This window comes from Cottoperca gobio, chromosome 9, assembly GCF_900634415.1.
Source record: "Cottoperca gobio chromosome 9, fCotGob3.1, whole genome shotgun sequence".
NCBI classification, from domain to species: domain Eukaryota; kingdom Metazoa; phylum Chordata; class Actinopteri; order Perciformes; family Bovichtidae; genus Cottoperca; species Cottoperca gobio.
This window is the reverse complement of record NC_041363.1, coordinates 20,649,781-20,670,489: the sequence shown is the minus strand read 5'-3', so window position 1 is coordinate 20,670,489 and position 20,709 is coordinate 20,649,781. Positions and strand designations below refer to the sequence as shown.

At 40.9% G+C, this 20,709-nt stretch overlaps 1 protein-coding gene and 1 long non-coding RNA gene across 5 annotated transcripts in view; one reads left to right on the top strand and one right to left on the bottom strand.

Moving 5' to 3' along the window:
* The window catches only part of nos1 (nitric oxide synthase 1 (neuronal)), a 43,457-nt gene that overhangs the window by 14,798 nt on the left and 7,950 nt on the right, over nucleotides 1-20,709 (top strand). For all 4 annotated transcript variants that reach the window (XM_029440657.1, XM_029440656.1, XM_029440655.1 and 1 more), the window contains exons 5-26: nucleotides 1,677-1,822; nucleotides 2,870-3,032; nucleotides 3,310-3,401; nucleotides 5,400-5,541; nucleotides 5,651-5,790; nucleotides 6,728-6,902; nucleotides 7,446-7,547; nucleotides 8,190-8,384; nucleotides 8,746-8,831; nucleotides 9,423-9,567; nucleotides 10,972-11,076; nucleotides 11,164-11,222; nucleotides 11,327-11,443; nucleotides 12,111-12,285; nucleotides 13,059-13,197; nucleotides 14,913-14,991; nucleotides 15,178-15,371; nucleotides 16,045-16,214; nucleotides 17,429-17,639; nucleotides 18,578-18,665; nucleotides 19,519-19,640; nucleotides 19,933-20,081. In XM_029440657.1, the coding sequence (XP_029296517.1) occupies nucleotides 1,677-1,822; nucleotides 2,870-3,032; nucleotides 3,310-3,401; nucleotides 5,400-5,541; nucleotides 5,651-5,790; nucleotides 6,728-6,902; nucleotides 7,446-7,547; nucleotides 8,190-8,384; nucleotides 8,746-8,831; nucleotides 9,423-9,567; nucleotides 10,972-11,076; nucleotides 11,164-11,222; nucleotides 11,327-11,443; nucleotides 12,111-12,285; nucleotides 13,059-13,197; nucleotides 14,913-14,991; nucleotides 15,178-15,371; nucleotides 16,045-16,214; nucleotides 17,429-17,639; nucleotides 18,578-18,665; nucleotides 19,519-19,640; nucleotides 19,933-20,081 (2,994 nt within the window). The remainder of the gene's footprint in view (nucleotides 1-1,676; nucleotides 1,823-2,869; nucleotides 3,033-3,309; nucleotides 3,402-5,399; nucleotides 5,542-5,650; nucleotides 5,791-6,727; nucleotides 6,903-7,445; nucleotides 7,548-8,189; nucleotides 8,385-8,745; nucleotides 8,832-9,422; nucleotides 9,568-10,971; nucleotides 11,077-11,163; nucleotides 11,223-11,326; nucleotides 11,444-12,110; nucleotides 12,286-13,058; nucleotides 13,198-14,912; nucleotides 14,992-15,177; nucleotides 15,372-16,044; nucleotides 16,215-17,428; nucleotides 17,640-18,577; nucleotides 18,666-19,518; nucleotides 19,641-19,932; nucleotides 20,082-20,709) is intronic.
* Nucleotides 12,507-13,539, bottom strand: LOC115014034 (uncharacterized). Its single transcript, XR_003832848.1, has 2 exons — nucleotides 13,400-13,539; nucleotides 12,507-13,210 (listed from the first exon to the last, which is right to left on the bottom strand). It is a non-coding gene; the product is annotated as an uncharacterized LOC115014034 (long non-coding RNA).

The following is a 20,709-nucleotide window of genomic DNA, read 5'->3' as shown; positions in this document are numbered from 1 at the left end:
TTATCATGCAGCCAAAGCTTCTCTGTCTAGTTAGTGAGCCGGCCTACCAAGCACAAGGTGAACCCCGCTGTTTAAGCATTCACCCCCCAAAACATAGCAGACATTTGTGAACAGCAAACAGCAGCCTAATTACTTTGGTGACTTATCGGACGCAGGCTGTGCATCCCAATGAATGGCCTCTAATAGCATCTTCAGATTTTATTATAAATCACAGACGCTGCTGTATTCGAGGATGATCCATCTTTTTTTAAAAGGACAGCTGGCTGGCATGAATGCCCAGAGCGGTACGATGAGCGGATGTGCTGGAGCACGAGTGATTCCTTTGTTTTATTTTTAACACTCCCTACTCTACTCATCCATTACCCCCTTTTACTCTGTCACCTCTTATGGTTTATGTTTTTCTGTCTCCGCTTTGTTGTTCTCTCTTGTTGTCAATCATCTTTTCTTAGCTTCCTTTTCCCCTTGGAATTATCCCTTTATTTGTGTCTTTGTTTTGATGGACACTTTCACATAGTCTTACTTAATTTACTTTTTTATTTTTATTTTTCCCCCACTTGCTTTGATGGTGTGTTTGTTGTCTTGTTACACTGAATTTTTTGCTGTTTTTGTCGAGCGAGGGTTGGATTTGTTGGAAAGGACACGGAGGAGAGTTTATTTTGGACAGACTGCCGGTCTACGTCTGAGTGTTTGGACAGTGAAAGTGTGTGTATCAGTGTAACAAGCCAATTTTAGCAGCGCTGGGGTCAGTGTCAAATTTCCTCTACGGCTGCACGTCTGCGCTATGGTCCCTGGCGTCCCCTCTTGCTCACTCATTCGATCTCTCTCTAAGCTGGTTGAAGGCATTTAGGAAAACCAAAGTGACAGCTGACTTCATCTCTAATCATTTTAAACTGACCACACAAGATTGCTCTCAGCTATGAGCAATTTTCTCTCTGCATCTGTCTGTTTACTTGTTTTCTGTCTTACCTCCTCGCTCTTTCTGTCTTCCTGTCTCCGCTTAATAGAAGGATACCAATCCATGACTCACTGACTTACTCATTCATTAACATGCGTGTCAACCATGTGTGAGCGATATAATGAAAGAAATTGTAAAACAGTTATGATCCCTTGTTTTCATTCAGGGTCCAGAACTTATAAGAACAACTGACCTCCTATCTGAACCCAGTGGAGCATAATGGAATGGAATTTGTTGAATCAGCGCGAATGGATGTGATCTACTAATTACGTATTGAAATAAAATAGATATTTGTTTAGGTCTGTTTTATATCAAGCAGAATCAAGACTTGATCTGAAATGAACAGAGAAGGAAGGTAATGTGATAGCTCTGCTTTTTGTAAATTAAGAGAATGCCATGCCTCTCTCATTTTGCATTCAGTTACAATACAGAGATGGATGCCAAAACGGTCTCTTGTGAGTGAACAGGAATCCTGAAGGCCACTGAAATATGTTGAATTCATTGTCCAATAAAATGATTTATCACCTCTGTGGCTTTGTTAGTGTTGTTTTTTGCTGGAAAGTAAATGTTGTTGATATTTGCCGATACATAATCAGAGAGCTCTACCATACGCCATGATCACCTGGATCTTCAGTTGCATTTTGGCACTGAAGGAAAAACAACAAGCAGAATTTATCCCCGAAAAGCCCTCCCTCATCTGTTACAATATTTGTCTCATCAGATGCCACTCTGTACTGAAAATGTGTGCATCGGCTCCGTGATGATGCCCAACCAGCATGCCCGCAAACCAGACGAAGTCAGAACCAAAGAGGAGCTTCTTCCACTGGCCACTGACTTCATTGACCAATATTACACCTCCATCAAAAGGTAAGCACGGCCTGTAACAGAGTGTTAGAGAGATAGACTTCAATGGTTTAAGCCAAAGAACAACATCTTTAGGTCTGGGAAACACTGGGCTGTCCAGTAAAAAAAGAGTAAAGAAGATTGAGCAAATACTATAATTATTGGTATTCGGCCTATTAGCCTACAGTAGGCTATGTGGTTCCTATTTAGCCACATGTGTAATGCTGCCTTCAAATGGAACTCTTGAGCTTGTGATTACGACATGGGGGGTTCAAATGCCTTCAATAACACTTGAACTGCCGTTCAAGTGGTTAAGTCGTGTGAACACCACTGCTAAGCAACGGCAATACTTAAGGTCAATGTCGGCGTGTAGAAGCCATCAAGGCTAACAATTTAGAAATCAAGCTAGCTATTTTACAACTAAAACTACAATATAGTAACTAATGCAAATTCATACGTCAGCAAACACATCACAAGTTGTGTAATGTCTAGTTACAAGGACATAAATACCACAGTAGGGGGCGTTCATATGAACTGTTCTCGTAAACACCATTTGAAAGCAGCATATACTAAAGGTTAACTTGGCTAATTGGCGTTAGCTAGGTTAGCTCATTAGCCTGGTGCATCACTGTAGCTAAAATGTTCCTGTGTAGCAAAAGATAAGGAGGCAAAGAGTACTACAATATTTCAGAAAAGTAAAAGTACTGTTGATTTAAATACATTTTATTCAAGTAAAAGTTAAACTACTTGTTTAAAAGGGGGGTGGGGTTAAAGCTGTAACTAACACTGCAGGTGTAACTGTACCGTTAATGTGTGCTGTGAAAAAGGTGCACAAGTTTATTTCTGACTCAAATGGACATTTTTATAAAACTTGTAAAAAAATGTTTATATTTGTTTTTATTTACTTATTTATTTTTCAATTTTCTGCAGCTGTTTATTTGTTGTGTGTCCTCAGTAGGACTACTCTTGTGAAAGAGGGTAGCTTCTGTCAACAAAGCTTGTATCGCCTTTTCAAAGACATTTAAATAGAAGATCTGACTTGATGGAACTGTGTACCTGTCCTGTACACAGGTTTGGCTCTAAGGCTCATGTGGACAGGCTGGAGGAGGTGACCAAGGAGATTGAAACTTCAGGAACGTACCAGCTGAAAGACACTGAACTGATTTATGGAGCCAAGCACGCGTGGAGGAACGCTGCACGATGCGTAGGGAGGATCCAGTGGTCCAAACTACAGGTAATGTACAGTATGCCTAAAATCATAGCATGTGGTTGTTAACATGCTGTTTTTGACTATTTGACAAGTAGACCTAATGTGGATAGTTTTCCAGATGTCTACATGTCTACTAACATTTGCATTTCTGTATAATATCTAAGATGCTCAGACACAGAACTTTGGTTCAGTCATATCAGCTTGCACGAAAATACCTTATTTATTTTGTTTGTGTATTTAAAAACACTTCACTGCGCGTAAACCTGGTTTCAAAGGTTTTATTTTCACGTTTTCTTTCCAGGTTTTTGATGCTAGAGACTGCACAACAGCTCATGGAATGTACAACTACATCTGTAACCACATCAAGTACGCCACCAACAAAGGCAACCTGAGGTAAAAAAAAAACCTAAAAAAACCCACACACACACTGCTCAACTATTTACTCAAGTCTTGTTTCCATTTATTCAACGCCGCTTGTGTTCCTCTGACTACACTTGTTCCTCTCCCCATCTGTCGCTCCATGTATGTCATCACCTCACTCTCCATCTCTGACTGCCCTGACATGACCCGCTGTCCCATCTGTCAGTCTTTGCTGTATTTCTTAATGCTTTATCCGTCACTATCTGCTGCCTGTCTATCTGTCAGTGTCTCGGCACCAATCATTGCCCTGTTGGTGAGGCGGCGGGCCTTGCTAACAAGCAGTGATTTGTCAGACCTGCTCGCTCACTTTCTGCCAAGTCCTGATCACATGTGACATCTCATATTTACTTGTTGGATGATGGATATATTCTGACTCATTACTACACTTAGGCTTGCCTTCGGAAGGACAGCTCGGATACACATGTTGATAAAAGCCAGCACAACATCCTCTCCCACTCTGGCTTGCTTTAACATAAATATACACAGACACATAGACAAACATACACTGCTATTGCAACATGTTGCAATAGTTTTGAAATCATTTTGCTTATTCAAAATCACCTGTCATTATTACAAAACATAAATATACTGTCAGGGAAGGTGATACAATGATGCAAAACAAGACTGTGAGTCAGTTGTTTTCAAGTGGTGGATTTTATAGGGAATTATTATGTCTAAAGTGCGGTAAATAATTGAGAATCTATTGTGTAAAAAAAAAAAATTGAAATGTTGTTCGATTTCTCTTTTAAACAGGCTCAATAATATTATCTCCACCACTACTGCTTTCTCTTCAGGCACCTTTTATGAAGCGTTTATAGGTTGTTCTGAATAGCTTCATCAATTACTTACTAAGCCTGTACAGTTAAAGTGATCCATAAATCATTAGTGATTAATAACAACAAATGTTGGGTTGTCAGGTTTAGATGGCTGGTGTTTATCCTTTCATAATAATAAAGTTTAAAATGTTTTTTTTTTAATCAATTCATAAGTGTGCATGGGATTCAAATTTTTAAGTCTGAAGACCGGGCATGGAAGGCATGAGGAGTCACAGGTGGATTTTCAAGTGGACGGTTTTATTTACCTAAAGGTGAAGCTAACACTTTAGAAAATATGTAACAAAGTGACATAAACATTAATTTTTTTAACATTAAACAGAAAACCAGCACAATCAGTCTATCATTGAAAATATTTAAGCAAATAACCATAAATAAACAAAATCTCTCAACTAGAAATCCCAACCTCCCCCCATTCTGATCACTTCCTGTATTTAAGAGCTCTGCTTTAGGGGGTGCATCTTTTGCTCCAGCCTGCCAAGATGTCCCTTCAGCAGCAGCAACAAGCAGCCCTCAGCACTGGTACATTTAAATCAGATGTGTGGCAGCAGGCACATTAAACTACATCAAATGTTGGCTACGAGAGGATAAATTAAACTGAAACTTGTCATTTGCATATACAGTATGAAGGTACAGTCTGTTGGTTTAACCATATGCACCAGTTTCCAGGCTTTCCTGCAGATGTTGTTTGCAAGCACAACTGGCCCAGATTCTCACCAGCTGTTCTCCCTCCTCAGTGACTAACAACCAGCTCAGCAGTATTAACACTTTCACCCGGTCATGGCCTTAAAAACACCACTGAGATGTAGAGCAGACTACAGGTGGCAGAGCTTTGGCCACGCTATGAGTCTTTTGACACAGTATAATTGAAAATGCCTTTTACGCAGATTACTTGTACAATGCCAACCATCTGTCTTGTGGATTAATGTACTTAAATATTCAAATAATCCATCTAATGCTTTGTTGCAAAGCCTCTGACTGCAAAAATCAGTACATGCTATTGATCTAAGATATGGCACTGGCACATTTCAACTCTCTAGATGTTTTTTAAATTATTAATAAAGCTAGGACATGTACGCAAATGTTGTTTATATCTACATTATTGACGTATTTGTTTTTTTCTGTTTGTTTTTCGCAGGTCAGCTATCACCATATTTCCTCAGAGGATAGATGCCAAACATGACTTTCGAGTGTGGAACTGTCAGCTGATTCGTTATGCTGGCTACAAGCAGCCAGATGGACAGATCCACGGAGACCCTGCTAATGTTGAATTTACTGAGGTACACTAGAGGAGATGTATTTTTAAGTCAATGCGGTTAAGCGGCAAAAAAAAATCACTTTGTGATAAATGTCGTATTTGCACTCAGCTTCGTTGCTTTTTGTCACCAGATCTGCACGCAGCTGGGATGGAAAGCTCCGAAGGGTCGTTTTGATGTCCTGCCCCTCCTGCTGCAAGCCAGTGGAAATGACCCGGAGCTGTTTGAGCTCTCCGAAGACCTCATCTTGGAGGTGCCGATCACACACCCAAAGTGAGTTATGCCTTCTCTCTCAAGCTTGCATAAAATATAGAGAATCTAGCAAAACAAAAACAGAGGACGCTTCACAAAAAAAAGACATCCACCCACTCAGGCATCTAAAACAACAATGGGGTACTTTTAAGACAAGAAGTCTGATTGGGTTATTGTCACATTCCAACTGTGCTGAATGTGCCCAGAAAGCACAACTAGCCATGCTTTATCTGTTGCTATGCCAGCTTTTGTGGTAACCATGGGACTTGTTAGTGAGGTATCAAGCTTCGCCTTTTTTATTCTGTGTTTACTTCACTTTGAAGAAAACTTTTCTTAAATGGGTAAATACCATACAAAAGCCACAATGCCCTTGAGATCTCAAGTATTAAGCTGCTACATCTAACACCCATAATCACAGTAAAGAACTGGGTATTACCGCTTCACCATTTTTCATAAATACAGCTGCACACTGAGCTATCACTACATCGCTACACGCTGCAGAGAGCATTTTAGAATCCCTTGACACACTGATCTCCCTGCCAGACTAACCTCCCCAAAATTGGCATCTCTTGCTCCATACCCTGCATCAACTAGCCCTCAGCTCTGGGAGGAGCTTGGCACAGGCCGCGACCGCCAACGGCGCCTCATCATTACATGAGATTAGAGCAATCTCTGCAAATAATACACTGAAAGCAATGTTATCAATCCCCCTAGAGGTTGCAAGGGGTGAGTGGTGGGAGGTATTGACTCCCTGCCTGCTCTGTCCAGCACCGGAAAGCTTTCAAAAGTAGTTTCTTTGTGTTAATGTTGTTTTTGGCTGCACTTCTTTTTTTATTATCTGCGTCTCAGGAATACATTTCTACTGCGGCAAAATGTTATAGTTAATGAGGCGCATATTCTAAATGTTGGACGTTTACCTGCAGTTCCCAGCTGTCATTCTCCTGTTTGCTCTGCCCAGGTACGAGTGGTTCAAAGACCTGGACCTGAAGTGGTACAGCCTCCCGGCGGTCTCCAACATGCTGCTGGAGATCGGTGGGCTTGAGTTCACTGGCTGCCCCTTCAGTGGCTGGTACATGGGCACAGAGATCGGCGTGAGGGACTTCTGTGACAGCTCACGCTACAACATTCTGGAGGTAGTTTGTTGTGCCAAAATACAGAGTCATGCTCCATTGGAAAGGGCGGAGGGGAGGAAGAACCAGGAGCCCAGATTGACGCCTTGTGCAGAGAGGAGCATGTGTTGTGGCACCAAATGATTCAATCAAAAAGCCATTCTTCTTCTAATTGTGCACACTGAAGAAAAAGCTGATTAACATCACTTAAAGCCTCCTTGTGCTGTAAATGCTCTCAACATAAATTATATATTGTAAAATGTTATATTATTCCAAAATAGGTATTTATTTATCTATTAATTTATTATATTGTATTTTGTATTTGGAAAGGCTAATGGAATTGAGCTTCTATGTAGCAGTAATGTGAATGTAAATATATAATATACATATAATAAGGGCAATATACTATATTTGCATGTATCCTATTGAGACAAGTAAAAGAGAGGGAGAGAATTTATTTTTGTTTTCAAAAATGAATTACTTGAACGATTTGATTCATGAGTTGTCAACCAGCACAGTGACTTTATTATCAGAACTGTCATGACATTCTCTTTCCATATCATGTAGGAGGTTGCTAACAGGATGGCCTTAGACACCAGGAAGACATCCTCCCTTTGGAAAGATAAAGCACTGGTGGAGATCAACATTGCTGTTCTCTACAGCTTCCAGGTAGGTTGTTCCATACAATCTTTTGCCAAACATGGCTAAATATATGTGTCTCTAGTGCTCGTCAATCATGAGTTGCATCCAATGTAAGCAGGTATAAAATAATCGCCTTAAATGTAATTGATTGAAAATATATCATATTTGACCTAATGCTTGTAAAATGACCCTAATCTCTATTGATAGATTCTGAATATGAATGCAGAATCTGTAGGCAACGGGACAAGATTTTGGTATCGGAAGCGTTCAGATTTTTGTTTGTAGTATTGACCAATCACATGCCAGGAAGCTTTGGTTGAATTCAGGTGAACAGTCTGTGTGGAGAGCAAAAGAGGCTGAACGCATCGACAGAAATGACATCATTCCTCAACTTGGACTGTAACAATGAGCAGCGCACTCAAAAGGAAGACTTTGCTTTGATATCCGCTGCTACACCAGAACCTCAAAAATATTGCCCCTTGACCCCAGAGGCTTATCGTCATCAGACCGATAGACAATGGGTTCCGAGACGGAAATGAACCCATCTTTGAGCTAGAAAATGACATTTTGCAACTTTAATGCTGTAACTATTGTAATTAAAGAAAGCGTCACAGAAAATACATATATACGTAAATGTATTTATTTTATGTTTGTGTCCTCTATTGTTAGGTGTGCAAAGTGACCATAGTAGACCATCACTCAGCCACAGAGTCCTTCATGAAGCATATGGAGAATGAGTACCGGGTGCGAGGTGGCTGTCCCGGAGACTGGGTGTGGATTGTGCCTCCCATGTCAGGAAGTATCACACCGGTTTTCCACCAAGAAATGCTCAACTACCGCCTCACCCCTTCTTTTGAGTACCAGGTGAGGCCATAAAATGGAGATAATAATTGCTGCACGGACATTAGCTTCCATAGGCCGTAACGCAATTCATGGGGTGTTGTGCTTTTAGCAGATGGCACCACCACAATCGTAGACATGCACACATGTTTACAAATTGGTTTGCTGCTAAGCTATATTAAGGAAGTCATTAAGGTAAATTAAAGTTGGGAATCATTAGTAGAAGTATACCAGGCACATTAAAGGAAACTGTGTACAGGAAGTTTTGAATTGCACTCCTCAAATGCACCGAATATCACAGATGATGTCTCAGTAGCTCGGAATGGATTCTAACATTAAGCGAAGACAACCTCTGAACTTGAATTTCTTGTCCCATATGCAAAAGCTTGATCCCTGGAATACCCATGTGTGGAAAGGAGTCAATGGGACGCCCACAAAGAAAAGAGCCATCGGATTCAAGAAGCTTGCCAAGTGAGTGTGCAGTCTCACAGCAATATCAGAAGAAAACAGTGGTTGGTTTTGTTAAATTTGTGACTTGTTTTTTAAATACTTTTTGTTTTTTCTGCATTTAAAGAGTTAAGGTTAAATTGCAGCCTCAGATGCCAAAGATAATTTACTGTAGGATGTGTGTATGATAATCTAATGCCAAACTAGTAATCACTTTTCTGACAAAAGTTAGACACATGGGAAGGAAGCTGATGAACTCAGTGGTGAAATCTACTCAATCAACCCCTCAGGGAGTAATCAAAGCTTTGTCAGTTTTTCCTCTGTGTATGCATGCACTCGTGCATGCTCATGTTCTGCTATAAATATGTTTGCCTTGAGGATATGGCAAGCTAGGTAATCACAATTGTCATCCATCCCCCTTGACATAATGTCTGCCGCCTGCTGAAGTGAACCACACTTCCCTCAATAATAAATGTTTTATCAGTCTTCTGGTCATGGCAGAGGAATAAAGGTTGCAAGCCATTCAAATCAATGGTCTTTGTTTGATTACATTCCTTATCCTGTGTTTTTCTGGGTATCTCATTTGTTTTACCGTCACTCTCTTCGCCTCTACAGGGCTGTGAAGTTTTCAGCCAAGCTCATGGGCCAGGCCATGGCCAAGAGGGTGAAAGCCACCATACTGTTTGCCACAGAGACGGGCAAATCGCAAGATTATGCCAAAACTCTGTGTGAAATCTTCAAGCACGCTTTCGACGCAAAGGTACGCTTGCTCCTACCTTGCATCATCTTATCCGAAAGTTGGACACAAGCTTAGGTGTCATTGTGCTGACATCTAATTGAAAAAGGAGGAATTCAAAGACATCATTCCTGTACCCCCCCCCCCCCCCCCGCTCTGACGAAGCCAAGCAGATGCCAGCTGAGTATAGGCGAACAGCGAGGGTACAAGAAGAAAGTGTGTCTTTTGTCACATTTTTTTCTTCTCTCATGCAGTAAAGTGCCGCGGGTTAGAGGCAACATTTAACCACTGAAGCGTTGAGCAGTGCAGTAGTTTAAGACAAGATCCCGAAGCACCCCTGGCTGTGCAAATCTGTTTAGAAAAAAATAAAGAGAGAAAAATGCTAAACATGCTGCTCTCAATCATACACTGCATGCTTTTCCTTCAGGTCATGTCTTATTTTCCCTTCCTGTTTTCCCAGTGTGATCAATCATACAAGAAGAGATTCGTGTGTGTGGATGTGTGTGTCACCAAGAGTGGGTGTCTGTAGATGTATCGCAGGGCAGATGCGAGTGCCCGGGGCAAATCTTCGTTTTCGTGGGGCTAAAGCCTGTTTCCTCTTCTTGCCTTTAGTTGTGTGTCTTTGTATGTGTGTGAAACACAAGTGAGTCCTGTGGCAGACAAATACATTCATATTGAGTGGTATCCATGCATCATGGATGCTCGTTGTGTGGCAGCACCATATTATCATCTCATTAGAGGCGAGGACAGAGTGGTCATTACAACCTCTTCCTCCGCCAACGGCTGTGTGTTCAGTCTTATTTTACAGGCTCAGGTCATCTGTCATATGGAATGTGTGTCTAGGAGACGAGAGCGAGATTAAGATTAAGTGTTGAGACGAAAATAAATAATTTTTCATTTAGTCTTAGTTCTGTGTCAAATGTCCTTGTTACTTTTAGTTTCATATTTAGCCAACCTTATCCTGTTTTTATGAAGTCATGTTTTATTTGACTAAAGGTCTGTCCATTTTAGTCTTATTTTAGTCAAAGAAAAGCCTAACTTTTTTAGTCTAGTCTTTTAGTCAGATTGAATATTTCAGTCAATCTACTCAAACCACAACCAATAAATCTGTCATTTTAGCTAAACTTATTTCACATAAGATATTATTTTATCATTGTCTGATGAAGAACACAGGTTAAATCAAGATGGTCATTAGTGATGCGCGCTAGGTCAGGCGAACCCAACCGGCACATTATGAGAGCCAATCTGCGCCGCCAAACAGGGAAAAGCAATTAACCACCCCAAACCGACCCAAAGCACACATTTTATGCATTATAGATGCATGAGACAAGGACAGAGACGGACAGAGCTCTGTGGCTTGCTTTGTGTGTGTGTGTGTGTGTGTGTGTGTGTGTTTGCATGATGCTCTTTTTTGTGTGCCATGTGCAGGTCATGTCGATGGATGAATATGACGTGGTGGACCTGGAGCATGAGACGCTGGTCTTAGTGGTGACTAGCACATTCGGCAATGGTGATCCACCAGAAAATGGAGAGGTATGAATGTTATATATCAACAACTCCAGTTAATTAAGCACAGGGCTGATGAATATGATACTAACAGCCCTTCTTTGGCTACTGTAGAAATTTGGAGCTGCCTTAATGGAGATGCGCCACCCAACATCCAACACAGAAGATAGAAAGTGAGTTCAGAGCCTCGACCTGCCTGTGTTTGTATTTCATGTCAGTTTCCATCTTTTTTTCCTTGAGTTTGCATCTCATCTCTCTGCTTTCGCCTCCTGTCCAGGAGCTACAAGGTCCGTTTCAACAGCGTGTCCTCCTACTCGGACACTCGCAAGTCCTCCAGCGACGAGCCAGAAGTCAAGATTAACTTTGAGAGCACCGGACCTCTCGCCAATGTCAGGTAAACAAAACCAAACCACATAAAACCAAACAGTCATAAAATAAAATAGGACTCTGTGATTACACTTGTCTAACAAATTATATCCTACAAAGTAAACAGTACTGTGGTGATTTGCAGGTTGAAGGATCTCTGGACATCAAGATAAAAATATGGTCACATCAATAAAAATCAATGTTTCACATTTAAATTATAGTCTTTGAAACGCTGCTGAAACGGTGGTTGTATGTAACCTTTATGTAAAAATTAAGCTTTGATAACCAAAAGATATATTAATCATATTATGCATGTAAAACACATCTCATTTGTATGTCATAAATTAAAATCAACACCATGTATGAAAGTTGAGTGTTGTTTGTCAAACTTTTTGGGGGATTTAAAATTGTATTGCAGTGAACAGTTTGATGACCTAAAGAAAAAGAGGAGACTACAAAATACTAAATTGAAGTGAGTTGACTGCTTTCCAGCGAAGCCGCGCGCCATACGATGACGTTTCTGTCCTCAGAAAACTAATCTATTTCATATTTACATCTAAGAAAAATAGGCAAGCTTCTAACGTGGCCTCGGTGGCGGTGCTCTGCGAAAGTCTGTTTGGGTTTTGATTTTTAAACGTTACCTGCCTCTCACACTTTTTCTGTCTCGTTCCTCATGTGTGTGTGTCTCTGTTTAGGTTCTCAGTGTTTGGCCTTGGCTCCAGGGCCTACCCACACTTCTGCGCCTTTGCCCACGCTGTGGACACGCTGTTTGAAGAGCTAGGAGGGGAGCGCATCCTACGCATGGGGGAAGGAGATGAGCTGTGTGGCCAGGAGGAGTCATTCAGAACCTGGGCCAAGAAGGTTTTTAAGGTCTGTCTCATGGGCTAAGGCCTTTTGGCCTTGCTTATATTCATGTTGTCGATCAAAATTAGGGGTGTGAATCTTTTAGTATCTCACGATTCTTGATTAAAAAAACAATTCCTAATTCACTACATAGTGTTTATTTTAGCATCTCCAGTCTGCTGTGCGCTAATTTGCCACACCATGTGGTGTTAAGATTACGGAGTAAAAATGATATCAAGTGATTGCAATAATGTAAACACACAAAGGCCAACCTGAGAATTTCTCAATTCTCAGTGACTTCCAGAATAACAAGTTACAAACATAAATAAAATGTTGCCTGTTACATAAATGAAATTGGTGGGGTTAGGCTAGCTGTCTTTTTTATGTTTTCGCAAAATAACACAATAATCTCGATTCTTACATGAAACCATTCCCACCCCCATACATAATAAATGGATTGGTGTTCTTGGAATGGGCACACCATACAAATAGTTTTTAACTTTAATTCATGATTAGCATGATGATTACTTGTCATTGCTATGTTTTGATATAAATATGGTCCCATGTTTTCTGTGAAACCACACAAATGAAGTCAGAAGTCCCCCTCATTCCTTGAAAACAACCCCAACAGTCAAGGTAGCAACTTAAAGATGTTTGGCCATCCATGACCTTGAGCTGGTGGACGCAGTCCTACTTTGAATGCAAGAGATAATTTCCCAAATCCTTTGTTATTCCCGTGTGGAGGGACACTTTGAATAATCGTCCTCTTCTTTCCTGTGTCCGTGATGTTACTTGTCAAGGCTGCCTGTGATGTGTTCTGTGTTGGCGATGATGTAAACATCGAGAAGGCCAACGACTCCTTGATCAGCAACGACCGCAGCTGGAAGAAGAGCAAGTTCCGCTTGACATACACAGCTGAGGCCCCGGCCGTCACAGAAGGTAAATAATAATCCTGTGGGAGATAATTGATTCCATTAATAAAAGCAGGTTATGTCAATAGAGTAACATATTATTTTATATCCTACATCAGGCCTATTCATTTAGAGGTCCGCGAGCCGGATACGTTCCTTCTGAACTTTTTTCTGGCCTGCAAATCGGGCGGGCATATATAGCATAAATAAAACTAAAGCCTGATTCACACCAAATGCGGTGAAAACGCAGGTGTTTCCATCCCACTCTGAGCTGCAGCGGCGTCCGGAAAAACCCGCACTCTGTCCGCACGTGCCATCGGCTCAGTCAAGCTCACGCTGCACACTAGGTTGGCGGGCCACAGAGAGAGTCACTCCCTTACTTTAGCTCGGCAAGCTAACGACACGCTTCAAGATGTCTCTCTCAAAGCCAAAGAAACCTAGAGTTGATTCTGAAAACCGTCACTTCCAGAGCGAATGGACGGACAAATATTTATTTACTTTGCCAGCCGCAAAAAGTAAAAACTGGTGTGTTTATCGTGCAACAAATGTATTTCTGTGATGAAAGAATACACCGTGAAGAGGCACTACAAGTCAAGTCACGGCTCGTTTTCTGCCAGATTTCCCGTGGGCTCAGAGGAACGGAGAAGGAAAGTACAGGGACCGTTAGCATCATGTAACGGAGTCAAGCGGCTTTTGGTCGCTTTTGCCCGGAACAAGAGAGTCACGATAGCAGCCCTGCTTTGCTTTAGTTCTCTCCTCTCCTCTGCTGTGTCTGACTGACTGACTGTTATGTGTGGGCGGATCGATCTTAAACCAACGTTAGTATCGATCAATACTTGCGTGATAAGATCGATACTTAAGTTTCAGTTTCTCTTCTTTACGTTCAGTACACAACTCCCGTTAAATCATCGTGGTTTTGCATGTGCACTGCCAACACCACTCCTCTCGCTCACTTCACGCTCATCATTATCACTCTGCCCCTCCTCCAACCCCAAAAGTGTAATTTCTCTCACTGACTGAAACAGGCTCAACATGACAGAAGTGTGATATGTTTGTAGTTCTATAGGAGTACATCACCTGACTTAATGTGATGCATTCTTAGTGTAAATGCAAAGACACATCTGCTTTATTATTCAAACTAAGCCTACTTACTGGTAAATTGTAAACATGTGTAAGATATGTATGTTATTGTGAGTCTGATGCTACTGTTTCACTATGTTCTATTTGCATTTAGTATTTCATTTTATGGATATGGACTTCAAAGCACCTTATGTATACTTGGAAGTGTTGAGGATATAATAAACAGGGCTACTTACTGCTAATGTGGTGAATACTGTTTTATTATATTCATCTTTTTTCTACATTAGTGGACATGGAGCTGTTGGGAAAACAACTCTTGTCTCCTTGCTTTTAAAGATGCAACATTTTGCACTTTACTGTGTGAAGCCTTGTAGCCATAGCTTTCCTACTGTTCTGAATGGACTGGTTGCTTTCTGTAATGAATTAAGGTGATACAAATAAAGTGAAACAAGGGGATGCACGTGACTAGTTCATTTCATGTATTAGTAACTATTAACACTACTGTAAGTAAGAGTTATGTGTAGTGATTCATTGACAAAGTATTGTGCGGCCCACAAACCCCCAGTGACTTTCCTATTCGGCCCACTTGCTAATGATGTTGAATAGCCCTGCCCCACATAAAGTAAATCTGTGTGATCTAATTGTGTTTCTGTCTGCCAACAGCATTGCAAAGTATTCACAAGAAGAAGGTTTACGGAGCGAAGATGCTAGAATCTCAAAACTTGCAAAGTCCCAAATCCAAGTAAGTATGTACTGACACATGAAACAGGACACGTTTTGTCAAACTTAAACGAAAATATGTTTAATTGATCTAATGCACTGTTCTGGTGTCCAAGTCCTTCATTTGGTTTCCTGTGGTGCGTGAACTAAATAGAACAGACTGAAAATGTTGTGGCGTTGTTCCCTAAATCTCTCATCTCTTTTACAGCCGCTCCACCATATTTGTGCGACTCAACACAAACAACCACGAAAGGCTGAGCTACCAGCCCGGCGACCATCTGGGCATCTTCCCTGGCAACCACGAGGACCTGGTGACATCTCTCATAGATAAACTCGAGGATGCTCCACCTGTCAATCAAATTGTGAAAGTGGAGTTCCTGGACGAGAGGAACACTGCCCTAGGTGGGTGATGCCATCGGCAACGTCACGCTAATACGGCGTGCAGCCAGGATGGTTGCAGTTAGAATCTGAGCAGGATGTTGAAATCTAAACATGAATAAGAAACAGCCTCTCTTGAATCAACAGACAACATGAAGTCACACACAGTTGTGGTGACACTAGGTGACACAAATGTGATTTTCACTGTGACTGTTAAGCAAGGTGTTTCTCAAACACATCATGTGAGCTTAATCATACTTTATCTTGACACATAAAACCATTCTTGGTGATGGCTAATTAAGCTTCCTGCCTTTGTCTATTAGTTTAGCATTTCTAAGCACTGTAATAAGCAAATATAAGGGCATTTTAGGTGTTTGTTTAAAACAATTATAATTGAACATAGTAAGCATTTAAAATTGGTATATTAATAGGTAATGTGATTACACATGAATAAATATTACAGTGTGTAAAAGCATTGTATGTGTGACGCTTGCGAACTGTGCGTTTATCAGTGCTGCATCACTGTTAAAGGCTACTGAAAAAAAAGAGGCTAAAACGCTGCGTAGAGTTGAGCGGAGCTGCAGAGTTGGGTGCTAAGTTTCTGTGGATTCATTAACACTTTCCCTTGTATGGAATTTTCCCTTTTCCCTTCAATGCAAAATATGAATTAATGCAGTTTTAACCTTCCTTTCTGCAGGTGTAATCAGTAACTGGACAAATGAGACTCGTATCCCTCCCTGCACCATCAACCAGGCCTTCCAGTATTTCCTGGACTTCACCACCCCGCCGAGCCCTGTGCTGCTGCAGCAGTTTGCTGCTCTGGCAACCAATGACAAACAGAAAAAGAAACTAGAGATCCTCAGCAAGGTAGATTCAGTTTTACTGAGCTTTACTGAGCGCTTACTTTGGTTCGTGACTCGACCCATTTTGGATTTGCAATGTATGTGCGTAGGCTATATCCAAAAATACGCTCTCTCTTTTTTATGCCAAATGCATGCAGATATTTTTACCCTTTTTAACAAAACACCTTTTGAAGCAGAGTTCTATAAAAGGTCGGCATGTGTTTGAGGCACAACAATATCCAACATATTCATCATGTTTGCCATCAAAATATGGAAGATAGTTTTCTGTGTCTGAAGGCCGATTTGATGCACTCTGCGCCGACAGAAATGTGTACAGCAGGAGTGAGCTGCCGCCAAATTAAAGCTGTTGCTCGTTCTAACTCAGAGCCATGCAGTGCCTCCCACAATTCACTCTCCATTTTTGTTAATGTGTGGAAAAGGCTGGCTGAGGCCAAGCAGTGACTCATATGCTCATACATCGAATCATTGTCACCAAAGCAAGAAGATGTAAGGCTTCTGAATTTAGAAAAAGAAACAGTACAGTAGAATCAGCCCTGCAGATCATTTTTATTTTTATATGCCCTCATTTCTAGCTCATTTCAGGACTAAAGCATGGTTTCTCAGACTTTACTAATCTTTTATCATAACAAACATTAGAGAACAGTTGAGCTGTCACGTTGAAACATGAAAGTAGGAATTGATTACAAATTCACTCACAATATCTCAAATAAACAAACTATATAAGCCCCACAATCCCTATCAAGTCTATCAAGGTTAAAAAAAAAACAGGCCCCAAAGTATTTTTCTTCCGTTAAACTTTTGCTAATTGTAAAAAAACACGCTTCAAACATTACTTTGGGCTCAGAATGGAACCTCACCAGGCTTCTTCATGGGCACTGCGTCGCTCATTAGCAGCTCGAGAACAAAGCAAAACTTGGAGACAAATTAAAGTTTATATGCCTCGTAGGCAGTGCTTTAAATTCATCCCATCTAAATGTCAGTGATGACACACTAAAACAGTTGGGCAATGAATGGCTCTGCTTGTGGCTGCCTCCTGCTCTCGAGCCAGAAATATTTGCAGATCTAAAAGAGGAAACCATCCTCTATTTTCTTTCTGTTGTCGTGGCAGCTGCTTTGGTTTCTTAATTAGGACAACATCAATTCAACAACTTACCAAGACAGAAATTCAATCTAATAAATACCCACCTGTACTTTTTTCCGATCTTGTCAACACCCCAGGGCTTGCAAGAGTACGAGGAGTGGAAGTGGTACAATAATCCAACGCTGGTTGAGGTGCTCGAAGAGTTCCCCTCCATCCAGATGCCCTCCACTCTGCTGCTCACCCAGCTGCCCCTGCTGCAGCCTCGCTACTACTCCATCAGTTCCTCTCCAGACCTGCACCCAGGAGAGATCCACCTCACTGTCGCTGTGGTCTCTTACCGTGCCCGAGGTATGGACCCTCTATTCATTTGGGGCTCTCTGTGCATTAGTTAATTTATCTCCAAGGATTTTAAGGCTGAGTGGGTGTATCTGTTTGTATTTTCTGATGACTTCAAGGATGAACTTAAATGCTCCCATCCCATGGATAAAACACTGTGCTGTGGCTCTTTCAAGGTTGCTGCAAAGACTCTGAAAAGTCAAATGACTCAGCCTCTCTGAGAACCCTCCGATGGCTCAAAGAAAATTGATTGGAAGTTATCTTGGAAAGCCAGTCTGCTTCATATGGCAACCAGACCAAGACTGTAATAACAAGAAACATAGATTTAGAAACATGTCAGGAAGATTCTATATCTGCAGACAGATTCCATTTAGAGATATGGACACAAACACAAATGAGAGAAAACTCTGCAGGTATAGCAGTCTGACAGCAGACTATTTTAAAATGTATTAGCTATTCAGGTTTCAATTGAAGTGTTTGTGCAAAGTATATCTAAAGGCTCTTATATATCCACCTTTGCAATTAGAATCTATACGTTCAGCCCTTCAAGTGTCAACACACATTACCAGATGCTAACCCTGCTATCTTGCACATGCAATGCGTACCTTTGCAAACATATTACTATGATTGTGAAGGCAACTGTTGAATTACTGTAATTTCCGAGAGAGAGAGAGAGAGAGGAGAGAGAGAGAGGAGAGAGAGAGAGAGAGAGAGGAGAGAGAGAGACAGAGAGAGAGAGCGAGAGAGAGAGAATATATAGATACTAGCGATATCTATCTCTCTCTCCTCTATATCCTATCTTCTCTCTCTCTCTCTCTCTCTCTCTATCTCTCTCTCTCTCTCTCTTTCTCTCTCTCTCCTCTTGTAAAACGTCTTTCTTCTGGTTGGGAGAGTGGGGAGTTGGAGAGAAAAAGGTAAAGTGCCTTCTTGGTAATAATCATCCCTTTCAGATGGAGAGGGACCTATCCACCATGGAGTGTGTTCGTCGTGGCTCAACAGGATAGAGAAGGGGGAGATGGTGCCGTGTTTTGTCAGAGGGTAAATATTACAATGTTTATCACGTTACAAGAACAGATTCAAATTTGGGGGAAAGATGCTAATCTACTCTCTTGCCAATCACACAACTATCATGTCTACATGCTACTGTACATATGAAGCTACCGCCAACAGCTGGCTAGCTTAGCTTACCACAAAGACTAAAAATGGGAAAACAGCTTGCTTTGGCCAAAAGGTAACCACCTAGCAGCACTTCTAAAGCTCAATACTTAACATGTGCTATCTGAATAAAAACTTAAGAGTAAAAACGATTGGGTTGGGCCCAGTAAGTTCCTGGAGTCTCCACTGGTTGCCTACCAAGAAATATAAAGTGCTGCAGGAATGACTTATTTTTGTAGGCCAACCTGGAAATTAGCATTTCACTGGTTCCCTTTGACAAAAAGCCAATGAGATTTTTCCATTAGTTTTCGGATTATTGCAGAAAATAAACTCTGTGGCAAACAAAAGTTTATGATGATTTTTGTTCATCAAGTAAATCTTCACAAATGAGCACCACATTTATTTATTTTTGACATCACCAGAAGTTAAGCTAACGTTAGTCTATGAGCAAACTAGTCCACGGTTGCATGACTACACATCACCACCATTTAGAGTGTTCTTTAGCCACCTGTTAGCAACCGCCCTTTTTAAGACACGCGAATGCTTCAAAATTCTCGAGTGGGGTATTTACTGACGGAATTTATGTCGTAGAACAAAACATTAAAATCTCAAGAAAGTGAATAAGTGCATTTCCTAAAATGTCAAACTACATTTAACGTGAATTTCACGAGCTTTGTGGTCACTTTCAGGGCATTTTTACTCAATTCATTTTTTTTGTCTGTTGCATGTACTTTAGTGCACCATCATTCCAACTTCCCAAAGACAACCAAGCACCATGTATCCTGGTGGGTCCAGGAACAGGTATCGCCCCATTCAGAAGCTTCTGGGAACAGAGACTATACGACTTTGAACACAACGGTTGGTAGAGATATATTCATTACTACCTTTTAGATTTAGAGAGGTATTGAATTAGATTTTCACTGCTGCACATGAACCTGCAGACAGAATATTCAATTTGATATCTGATTATAAGAATATCCAGGACAAGGTGTTAAATTTACTTATCCAGTTAAAAAGATATCATAGCACCTCTGAGTGATAATGGAATTCAGAGCAAATCCCAGTTAGAGATTTAGATAATAATCTATTTAGATAAAAGCAGACTATCACTATTCATGGCAACTAAGTAACTCTGTCTGTCCCCTCTTAGGAATTGAGTCGTGCCCCATGACCCTGGTGTTTGGCTGTCGGCAGTCTGAAATGGACCACATCTACAAGGAGGAGACCATCCAGGCCAAGAACAAAGAAGTGTTCAAAGATCTCTACACGGCATATTCCAGAGAGCCCGACAAACCAAAGGTACAAGCGTTAAACTGTCCATAGCTGTGGAGGAGTCAGCTTGTCACAACTCTCTTTGGAGGGCTGTGTGGGTTTGAAATAAATCATAGAGTAGAGAAAGAACTGAATACAAACTGCTGTGGTTATATTCTGGAGTTAGCTCACTCACATTGAGTCTAATCATGTGTTTCCATTTGATGATTTTCTTCCAGTTTTCAGTGTGGTTTGTCTGTTTGCCTGTCAGCCGGATTACAGAAAAACTACTGGCCCAATGTTCATGAAACTTGGTGGAAGGTTGAAGCATGGGCCAAGAAGAACACAATTGTAATTTATCATCACCTTCTTAAACTAATGGCCTGTCACATTTTAAAAATGTTCAGGAAACAGAAAAAACTGAACCAAATGTAGACTATATGATATTTCTTAATTATTTCACACACAAAGGTTATGACAATATATGACTATTGACATACAAATAACACTTTCTGACAATTATGTAACATAAGAGAATTAAATTACTTAGGCCAATTTAAGAACATGGCGTTGTGATTTAGGCAATTTTAAACCTGACTTAGGCCGGATTACTTCTGGAGAAAGTGACTTAGGCAAAACAGTGCACTTCTTTTATTCCACTTACTGTGACAGACCA